At 60.5% G+C, this 10,311-nt stretch overlaps 2 protein-coding genes across 2 annotated transcripts; both read right to left on the bottom strand.

Annotated features, from left to right (window-relative positions):
- Positions 1-800: 800 nt before the first annotated feature.
- LOC141924020 (acrosin-like) lies at positions 801-3,530 on the bottom strand. The gene is made up of 6 exons (XM_074825837.1): positions 3,066-3,530; positions 2,463-2,728; positions 1,947-2,182; positions 1,702-1,768; positions 1,165-1,266; positions 801-1,009 (listed from the first exon to the last, which is right to left on the bottom strand). The coding sequence occupies exons 1-6, from the start codon at positions 3,254-3,256 to the stop codon at positions 801-803; spliced, it is 1,071 nt and encodes a 356-aa protein (XP_074681938.1). The 5' UTR covers positions 3,257-3,530.
- Positions 3,531-7,151: 3,621 nt separating this feature from the next.
- Positions 7,152-9,821, bottom strand: LOC141924019 (acrosin-like). Its single transcript, XM_074825836.1, has 6 exons — positions 9,417-9,821; positions 8,814-9,079; positions 8,298-8,533; positions 8,053-8,119; positions 7,516-7,617; positions 7,152-7,360 (listed from the first exon to the last, which is right to left on the bottom strand). The coding sequence occupies exons 1-6, from the start codon at positions 9,605-9,607 to the stop codon at positions 7,152-7,154; spliced, it is 1,071 nt and encodes a 356-aa protein (XP_074681937.1). The 5' UTR covers positions 9,608-9,821.
- Positions 9,822-10,311: the final 490 nt, after the last annotated feature.

Raw genomic sequence — 10,311 nt, 5'->3', positions numbered from 1 at the left:
ATTCTGAGGGTCCAAGCTGCCATCTTGAGCGTCCAAAACCCTCCATTTTATGCTCCAAACCCCTCTCATGGAACCCAAAGCCTCATTTTTTGGGTACAAACCCTCATTTATATGTTCCAAACCCCAGCTTTTAAAGGCCACAGACTGGTTTCAGGGGTCCAGAGCATCATTTGGAAAGCCCAAAGTCTGACGTTGAAGGTCCAAAGCCTCAATTTTAGAAGGCAGACCCTTATTTCTAGGGTCCCAACTTGTCTTTTATTACCCAGAGCCTTTTTGTAGAGCCCAGACTTTCATTTTTAGCGTCTAAACCCTCACTTCTTGGGCAGAGCGCAGCCATTTAGGGTCCAAAGCTCCACTGACAGCGTCCGAAGCCTCCCTTTTCCTTTCCTAAGTGTTAGCTCTGGCTTCCAAAGCCTCATTTTGGTGGTGCAAAGGCTCAACTGTTGTCTGCAGCATGTCCTGTGAAGGAGTTTGCGTGTGCCCCCGTGGGAGGTGCGTTCTACGAGCGCACGCATCGCTGGGTGCACGCTGTGAGCTTGCGGGTGGGCGCAGGGGTGGGTGCACGCGGGGTGCGTGCGTGCGTGCGGGGCGTGTGGGTGGGTGCATTCCGCGTGCGTGTGTGCTGCAGCGTGTGCACGCGCTGCCTGTGCGCGTGTGTTGCGTGTGCGCGCGCACGCTCGGGGGGGGTGTGTGTGTGTGTGAACACTGCGCGTTGCGCTCTGTGTTCCAGACGTGCGTCACCCGGGAGCGTGTGCGTGCGCACGTGCCCCAAAGCTGTCTGCGTGTGGCATGGATTTTTCCTATCCTCTTTCTGGCCCCGATGTGTCGGTCTTCTCCGTGCCGTGGTGGCTCTGAGCACCCTCCTCTCGGACCAGGCTCGGGTTCAGCCCTTTGGAGTGGCTCTTTGCCTTTGTGGCCGACGTGGCTGCCTGCGGCCTCATTTTGCAGGTGGCAGGCATGGAAGTCCTTGCCTTGCACAGGAGACTGAATTGGACTGCAGCGTGGTTAGCTGTGAAAATTGGAACGTTTATTTGAAGAAGTAAGTCATCTTGAGCGTTTGTGTGCGCTCAGAGGAGCGTGGGCAGGACGGAGCAGGCCTTTGACACTGAGGCTGCCTTTGGGTGCGCAGGCGGTGAGTGCCCCAGCAGGAGATGGCCGTGGTACACTGCAGCCTGCGCTGGATCCCATTCCTCCTGCTGCTCAAGCTTTTTTCCCCTTTAGGATCTGCAGGAGCTCGTGCAGCCGGGTAAAGAATTGCAGCAGCTTCTGGAGTGGAAAGGGGCAGGAGCTAAACCAGCCCGACTGTGCTGGTGTTGGGCTGGGCCTCTGCAAGGGGGTTGAGGTGGTGATAAAAGGACTCCATGGCCGTGATGTTGGAGCAGCCCTTGCTGTTGAGTAGAGTCCCATCTGTACCAGGATCCAGTCGTAGAAGTGCTGAGTGGAGGTGTAGATTCCGGGCCGTTTTGCTCTGGCACAGCCTCTGCCCCAGCTGGTCACCCCAACAAGCCAGAAGTAGTCAGCACTCTTGTCTTTGCAGACGAGAGGACCACCGCTGTCACCCTGCAGCAGAGGAATGAGGGTCAAGGTGGTGTCGGGTGGCCGCTGGCAGCACTAGGGCCGGCTCCTTCTCTCTGCCAGCACCTGCCGGAGCTGTAGGCGCTGCACGGAGAGGCTCTGCTCAGGTGCTGGGGCCTCCAGGACCTTGTCTGGGAGAGGGTCGTGGGCCCATGGGGTAGGACTGGCGCTCATCTCTGCACAGCGATGCTGGCTGTGTGGAAGAGGGATGTTCCAGGCCTGGGAGCTGGAGCTCGCAGCTGCCAGGAGCGCTGGATGGGCTTTCTGGGCAGAGTCGTGGGCCTCTGGGACAAGTGGGGCCCTGGGCAAGGACATGCAGCTGGGGAAGGGGAGCCCCAGCAGCGGTGGGGACCCAGGGGTGGGAGGGCGACTTGGTGGGCAAAGCCCACGCCGGGGTGCGTTTGGGCGGCTGTGCCGGGGCTGCGTGTGCCGCTGGGCGCTGCCTTGTCGCAGGCTCCTACCTGGCAGGTGTCGATGCCGCCCTGCGGATAGCCAGCGCACAGGTTGTAGGGGTGGACGGCCCCTCGGTACCACCGGCTGCTGTTGCAGAGGTTGGGGTCGATGAGGTGGACCTTGGCCTCCTGCAGGACATCCGTTGTTCCTGCGGCTGCAAGGACAGAAAGGAATTAACACGCGGCAGCTCGTTGCCAGGTCTCCTGCCCTGTGTGGGTGAACCCCTTTGCTGGGGCTTGGCTTTGCATGGTGAGAGACATTGTACTGGTGTTGCCCTTCTGTCTCGCCTTGGGCCCTGGGCCAGGCCCATGTCTCCGTGGGCATACGTCCCCACAGCCAGACTGTGGCTCTCGCCTCTGCTGCCAGGAAGCCCAGCCCGCCTCCCCCGTGTGCCGAGCTCACGCTCGGGACGCGAGCGCTCTTTGTGAACTCACATCTCGCCGTCGTGGCCCCCCAGCCACTGATGTAGCAGTTTGTCAGCTCTGACACTCTCAGCGAGGCGTCGGGCACGCAGGCAAGCTGTACATAGTAGCCGCACTGCACAGGCTGGTCCAAGTGCAGCAGCGCAATGTCGTTCCTCTTGGTGATGTTGCTGTAGCGTGGGTGAACCAGCAGCCGCTTAATACTGCGTACTTGGGTCTCCGGGCCCGGCTGAGTCAAGTGGTTGGCCCCAACCACCACGCGCCACATGGCGATGTGCCTGGAAGGCAGATGGGGAGAGGGCTCAGCGGGAGCCGAGCCACGTGCTGCAGCAGTCCAGCAGTTCCCTGCCGTCCGCTTCACACGGGGGAGAGGAAAGCAGTGCTACGGAGGGTGCGACTGCCCTAGCACGCCTTGGGCTCAAGGCGTGTCGAGCTGGAGGCTGCTAGGAAGCCGTGGCAAGAGCCCAGCCCTCTCCCAAGCAGTCTCTCAGCCAGGCTCTGCAGTGCCCAGGCACTTGGCGTACCACAAAGAAAGGGGACGGGAGTAGCACGTGGTGCTGCGGATGGGGCACCTGCGAGTGCTGGGGGGATATCCCCGTGCCTGACCCTCCTTACCTGGCCTCGAGGAAGCAGTGGGCTGCTGTGAGGACCCACTGTGGGCTGATGAGGGACCCTCCGCACACATGCCCCGTGCCTGCTTCCCAGGGATCCTGGATGCTGACGATCCAGGGCCAGGCCCCTGGCTGGGCACCTGTGCCACCCACAACGCGTGACGTGCCGTAGTAAGCGCCGTAGTAAGCATCCATGGGCCGGAGCCCGCAGGTCCTGTAACCAGAAACTCATCACCGTCCTGCTCGATGGCTCGCTGCTGTTGCGGCTGAAGGTCAGCCGTCTGCCCTCCCCACGAGGCGCTGAATGGACAGCGAGGCCAGGGGACCCCGTGGGGCGGGCGGGCGTCCGCCCCCGTTTCTGCTTTAGCCCCGCAGGCAAGTTGTGCCAGCAGCCCGGGTGCTGCAAGGAACCGAGGCTCGCGCGTGAGGCTGGGGAAGCCGTGGTGTGGCCACGGGGGACAAGCAGGCACCCTCCAGGGAACCCCATCAGGTTGCCCAGGCTCCCTCCCAGAGCCTCGGCCCACTTACCCACAGCTCTCCCACGCGCCGTGCGCAGGCCAGCGCAGGGCCAGCAGGATGAGGAGGAGGAGTAGACGCATCGTTGCCAGTGGCATGTGCCAACTGCAAGAAGCGAGGGCTTGCTGCCACCAGCGCAGCAGCTGACAGAGTGGCCGCAGGGCTCACGTTGCCCACGGTGCCCTTGGCAACGAGGCTGATGTCACAGAGTCACAGTCGGTTCCAGGTGCTGGGCACGGTGGCCTCTCGGCGGGGGGACACCACGTGGGGGTTTCCAAGCGGGAGGGGAGGCAGAAGCTGGGATCGGACACCGCCGACAGACCCCCGCTGAATGCTCTGCTTGGGGGACGGGGGTGTGCAGGCCCCGTGGCAGGCAGCAGCGCCCGGCCCCCCGCACTGCCTGCCAACGGCGAGCAGGAAAAAACCCAGTGTGGCACCCCAGCCTCTTTGGGGAGTTCAGCGCCCCCCTGCTCTCCGCAGCCCTGTGCCACCAGGTCCTTCCCAAAAAACGTGTGCCAGAGAACGTGACTGCTGCGGCACTCCCTAAATTCGCAAGCACGGCGTGTTCGTGGGTGCCTTCAATATGAGCATGGGAGTTCAGTTCCGTTCAGATCTTGCCGCGTGCTCCTACCTGGCAGGTGTCGATGCTGCCCTGCACAGCCAGTGAGTCCTGTGCTGGCAAAGAATGTACCTGTGGCTCTTTAGGGACTAGTGAACAAATGAAATGATTTCCATTTTGGACTGAGGGACTAGGGATAAGCCATAAGCATTTACAGATACGCATGTTTTATTGCTGTGTTGTGTCGAGGTCCTGGCTTAAGGCCTAAGCTAAGGAGCTGACGGGTGTTGTAAGAGGCAAGGACTGGAAATAATAAACAGAATCTCTACCAAAAAGGCAAATCTGTCTTTAAACTACAATTTGTAAAATTGTACGTTGGCTTCAGTCTTATAACCCTTACCTAAAAGGCAATTGGCCGCTTGCTTCTTAATTCTCTAACTATCTAGTACCGCTTACTTTGTAAGCAGTTTTCATTGTGGGGGCAGCAGCTCCTGCTGGGGGACGACAGGTACCCCTGGGACCCCCAGGGACCCCAAATCCCCCCTGCAACCCACCCAAACCCCATTTGCCACCCTTAGGTCCCTTCAAAACACCCTTAGCCCCCCCCCCACTCCCCCCAAACCTCCTTAGTGACCCCCCCGAGCTATTGGCCCCCAGGTTCTCCATTTCCCCCCCCCCCCCCAAAACCCCAAATAGCTCCCTGGGACCCTACCAGCCCACCCCCAGCACTCCCCTAATCCCCATTAGCCCCCCCCCGGACACCAATATCTGCCCCAGGATCCGCCCCCCCCCCCCCCCCCCCGGACGTCATTAACCCCCTCCAGACCCTTCTTGCACCCCATTACTGTGCCCCCCGGACCCCAATATCTCCCCCATACCCTCCCCCCCCCAGGAGCCCTCTAGACCCTGCCCTGGACCCTACTAACCCCCCAACTCCCCCACGACCCCAATAACACCCCTTCTTTGTTTCGCAGCTGCACCTGCAAGACTTGTTTCAAAGCTTTATCAATTAAGGTTTAGTCAAACTTCAAAAACCACAGTACACGTGAAATAATTCTACAAAAGGCTCCTCACAGCAGCTCTGAAGTTCTGAGGAGTTTGCCACCGGAGTGATCCAAGCAGGTCACACTAATCGCCCTCCTCACACGGGGCACCATTTGTGGCAATTGAGGCACGGACTCTCCATGAAGTGCAGAAGGAAAGACCCTTTATTATTACAATAGTACATACTTATGCTCTGGTCAAAGCTCTTACTTCATAATTAGCAAATCAGCAATTAGGCAGCTATCAACCTTTTCTCCTAGCAGCATAAGACCACTCTAACACGCGCTGCGCAGACCAATCATCTTCTCGTTCACGCGCTGTTCACGCGGCGGTAACTTTTCCCAGTTCAGTGTTGCAGCTGTCCGTTGTTTTTCCCTGCCACCTTGGCACAACTCGGCAGTTCCTTATCTTTCTCCCAAGGCCTGTTTCTCATCCAAGCCTTGCTGCTTCTCAGGGGCTGCGCAGAGCTAACAGGCCGACGTCGAGTTGCCTGTCTGCCACAACAGATCACGGTGCACGTATTGTATTTGTACACTTTGACCATAGGAATACACGTTTACGGTAACGACCAGCGGTTAGTTTCTTATCACAGGGGAGGGACACCCCAATTTCAGCCCCCCCCCCCCCCCAATCTTTGAACGCAGAGAGGGGGCAGGTGTACGACCTGCGGCTGGACGTGGCCCACTTGGCCCTGCGCCCCATCGGCCTCCGCCAGCCCATCCACACCACGGTCACCGACCACAGTGTTGCATTCCTCACCAGTACTGCCCCCTAAATCCCCCAAATTCACCCCAAACCCCACCCCTCCTACAGGTGTGAGCCTGGCGGTGCCCTGCCCAGCCAGTGCCTGTGGCCCTGCCAGTCAAGGTAAACATGAGGGTCCCGAGGGAGTCCCTGCCATTGTTCAGGCCCACAGGTTCCCTTTCAGCATCTAAACCCTCACTTTTAGGGCAGAAAGCATCAGTTTAGGGTCCAAAGCCCCACTGATAGTGTCCAAAGCCTCAATTTTCCTTTCCTAAGTCTTAGTTTCGGCTTCCAAAGCCTCATTTTTACAGTCCAAAGGCTCAACTGTAGTTTGCAAAGTCTCCTTTCTAGAGTCCAAAGCCGCATTTTGACTCTCCAATATCTCATTGTCAGGCTCCAAAGCAGCATTTTTAGGATGCGGCCAGCCATTCTGAGGGTCCAAGCTGCCATCTTGAGCGTCCAAAACCCTCCATTTTATGCTCCAAACCCCTCTCATGGAACCCAAAGCCTCATTTTTTGGGTACAAACCCTCATTTATATGTTCCAAACCCCAGCTTTTAAAGGCCACAGACTGGTTTCAGGGGTCCAGAGCATCATTTGGAAAGCCCAAAGTCTGACGTTGAAGGTCCAAAGCCTCAATTTTAGAAGGCAGACCCTTATTTCTAGGGTCCCAACTTGTCTTTTATTACCCAGAGCCTTTTTGTAGAGCCCAGACTTTCATTTTTAGCGTCTAAACCCTCACTTCTTGGGCAGAGCGCAGCCATTTAGGGTCCAAAGCTCCACTGACAGCGTCCGAAGCCTCCCTTTTCCTTTCCTAAGTGTTAGCTCTGGCTTCCAAAGCCTCATTTTGGTGGTGCAAAGGCTCAACTGTTGTCTGCAGCATGTCCTGTGAAGGAGTTTGCGTGTGCCCCCGTGGGAGGTGCGTTCTACGAGCGCACGCATCGCTGGGTGCACGCTGTGAGCTTGCGGGTGGGCGCAGGGGTGGGTGCACGCGGGGTGCGTGCGTGCGTGCGGGGCGTGTGGGTGGGTGCATTCCGCGTGCGTGTGTGCTGCAGCGTGTGCACGCGCTGCCTGTGCGCGTGTGTTGCGTGCGCGCGCGCACGCTCGGGGGGGGGGTGTGTGTGTGTGAACACTGCGCGTTGCGCTCTGTGTTCCAGACGTGCGTCACCCGGGAGCGTGTGCGTGCGCACGTGCCCCAAAGCTGTCTGCGTGTGGCATGGATTTTTCCTATCCTCTTTCTGGCCCCGATGTGTCGGTCTTCTCCGTGCCGTGGTGGCTCTGAGCACCCTCCTCTCGGACCAGGCTCGGGTTCAGCCCTTTGGAGTGGCTCTTTGCCTTTGTGGCCGACGTGGCTGCCTGCGGCCTCATTTTGCAGGTGGCAGGCATGGAAGTCCTTGCCTTGCACAGGAGACTGAATTGGACTGCAGCGTGGTTAGCTGTGAAAATTGGAACGTTTATTTGAAGAAGTAAGTCATCTTGAGCGTTTGTGTGCGCTCAGAGGAGCGTGGGCAGGACGGAGCAGGCCTTTGACACTGAGGCTGCCTTTGGGTGCGCAGGCGGTGAGTGCCCCAGCAGGAGATGGCCGTGGTACACTGCAGCCTGCGCTGGATCCCATTCCTCCTGCTGCTCAAGCTTTTTTCCCCTTTAGGATCTGCAGGAGCTCGTGCAGCCGGGTAAAGAATTGCAGCAGCTTCTGGAGTGGAAAGGGGCAGGAGCTAAACCAGCCCGACTGTGCTGGTGTTGGGCTGGGCCTCTGCAAGGGGGTTGAGGTGGTGATAAAAGGACTCCATGGCCGTGATGTTGGAGCAGCCCTTGCTGTTGAGTAGAGTCCCATCTGTACCAGGATCCAGTCGTAGAAGTGCTGAGTGGAGGTGTAGATTCCGGGCCGTTTTGCTCTGGCACAGCCTCTGCCCCAGCTGGTCACCCCAACAAGCCAGAAGTAGTCAGCACTCTTGTCTTTGCAGACGAGAGGACCACCGCTGTCACCCTGCAGCAGAGGAATGAGGGTCAAGGTGGTGTCGGGTGGCCGCTGGCAGCACTAGGGCCGGCTCCTTCTCTCTGCCAGCACCTGCCGGAGCTGTATGCGCTGCACGGAGAGGCTCTGCTCAGGTGCTGGGGCCTCCAGGACCTTGTCTGGGAGAGGGTCGTGGGCCCGTGGGGTAGGACTGGCGCTCATCTCTGCACAGCGATGCTGGCTGTGTGGAAGAGGGATGTTCCAGGCCTGGGAGCTGGAGCTCGCAGCTGCCAGGAGCGCTGGATGGGCTTTCTGGGCAGAGTCGTGGGCCTCTGGGACAAGTGGGGCCCTGGGCAAGGACATGCAGCTGGGGAAGGGGAGCCCCAGCAGCGGTGGGGACCCAGGGGTGGGAGGGCGACTTGGTGGGCAAAGCCCACGCCGGGGTGCGTTTGGGCGGCTGTGCCGGGGCTGCGTGTGCCGCTGGGCGCTGCCTTGTCGCAGGCTCCTACCTGGCAGGTGTCGATGCCGCCCTGCGGATAGCCAGCGCACAGGTTGTAGGGGTGGACGGCCCCTCGGTACCACCGGCTGCTGTTGCAGAGGTTGGGGTCGATGAGGTGGACCTTGGCCTCCTGCAGGACATCCGTTGTTCCTGCGGCTGCAAGGACAGAAAGGAATTAACACGCGGCAGCTCGTTGCCAGGTCTCCTGCCCTGTGTGGGTGAACCCCTTTGCTGGGGCTTGGCTTTGCATGGTGAGAGACATTGTACTGGTGTTGCCCTTCTGTCTCGCCTTGGGCCCTGGGCCAGGCCCATGTCTCCGTGGGCATACGTCCCCACAGCCAGACTGTGGCTCTCGCCTCTGCTGTCAGGAAGCCCAGCCCGCCTCCCCCGTGTGCCGAGCTCACGCTCGGGACGCGAGCGCTCTTTGTGAACTCACATCTCGCCGTCGTGGCCCCCCAGCCACTGATGTAGCAGTTTGTCAGCTCTGACACTCTCAGCGAGGCGTCGGGCACGCAGGCAAGCTGTACATAGTAGCCGCACTGCACAGGCTGGTCCAAGTGCAGCAGCGCAATGTCGTTCCTCTTGGTGATGTTGCTGTAGCGTGGGTGAACCAGCAGCCGCTTAATACTGCGTACTTGGGTCTCCGGGCCCGGCTGAGTCAAGTGGTTGGCCCCAACCACCACGCGCCACATGGCGATGTGCCTGGAAGGCAGATGGGGAGAGGGCTCAGCGGGAGCCGAGCCACGTGCTGCAGCAGTCCAGCAGTTCCCTGCCGTCCGCTTCACACGGGGGAGAGGAAAGCAGTGCTACGGAGGGTGCGACTGCCCTAGCACGCCTTGGGCTCAAGGCGTGTCGAGCTGGAGGCTGCTAGGAAGCCGTGGCAAGAGCCCAGCCCTCTCCCAAGCAGTCTCTCAGCCAGGCTCTGCAGTGCCCAGGCACTTGGCGTACCACAAAGAAAGGGGACGGGAGTAGCACGTGGTGCTGCGGATGGGGCACCTGCGAGTGCTGGGGGGATATCCCCGTGCCTGACCCTCCTTACCTGGCCTCGAGGAAGCAGTGGGCTGCTGTGAGGACCCACTGTGGGCTGATGAGGGACCCTCCGCACACATGCCCCGTGCCTGCTTCCCAGGGATCCTGGATGCTGACGATCCAGGGCCAGGCCCCTGGCTGGGCACCTGTGCCACCCACAACGCGTGACGTGCCGTAGTAAGCGCCGTAGTAAGCATCCATGGGCCGGAGCCCGCAGGTCCTGTAACCAGAAACTCATCACCGTCCTGCTCGATGGCTCGCTGCTGTTGCGGCTGAAGGTCAGCCGTCTGCCCTCCCCACGAGGCGCTGAATGGACAGCGAGGCCAGGGGACCCCGTGGGGCGGGCGGGCGTCCGCCCCCGTTTCTGCTTTAGCCCCGCAGGCAAGTTGTGCCAGCAGCCCGGGTGCTGCAAGGAACCGAGGCTCGCGCGTGAGGCTGGGGAAGCCGTGGTGTGGCCACGGGGGACAAGCAGGCACCCTCCAGGGAACCCCATCAGGTTGCCCAGGCTCCCTCCCAGAGCCTCGGCCCACTTACCCACAGCTCTCCCACGCGCCGTGCGCAGGCCAGCGCAGGGCCAGCAGGATGAGGAGGAGGAGTAGACGCATCGTTGCCAGTGGCATGTGCCAACTGCAAGAAGCGAGGGCTTGCTGCCACCAGCGCAGCAGCTGACAGAGTGGCCGCAGGGCTCACGTTGCCCACGGTGCCCTTGGCAACGAGGCTGATGTCACAGAGTCACAGTCGGTTCCAGGTGCTGGGCACGGTGGCCTCTCGGCGGGGGGACACCACGTGGGGGTTTCCAAGCGGGAGGGGAGGCAGAAGCTGGGATCGGACACCGCCGACAGACCCCCGCTGAATGCTCTGCTTGGGGGACGGGGGTGTGCAGGCCCCGTGGCAGGCAGCAGCGC

Source organism: Strix aluco, chromosome 5 (assembly GCF_031877795.1).
Source record: "Strix aluco isolate bStrAlu1 chromosome 5, bStrAlu1.hap1, whole genome shotgun sequence".
NCBI lineage: Eukaryota > Metazoa > Chordata > Aves > Strigiformes > Strigidae > Strix > Strix aluco.
Note: the sequence above shows the minus strand (reverse complement) of the source record. Positions and strands in the feature narration are given on the sequence as shown.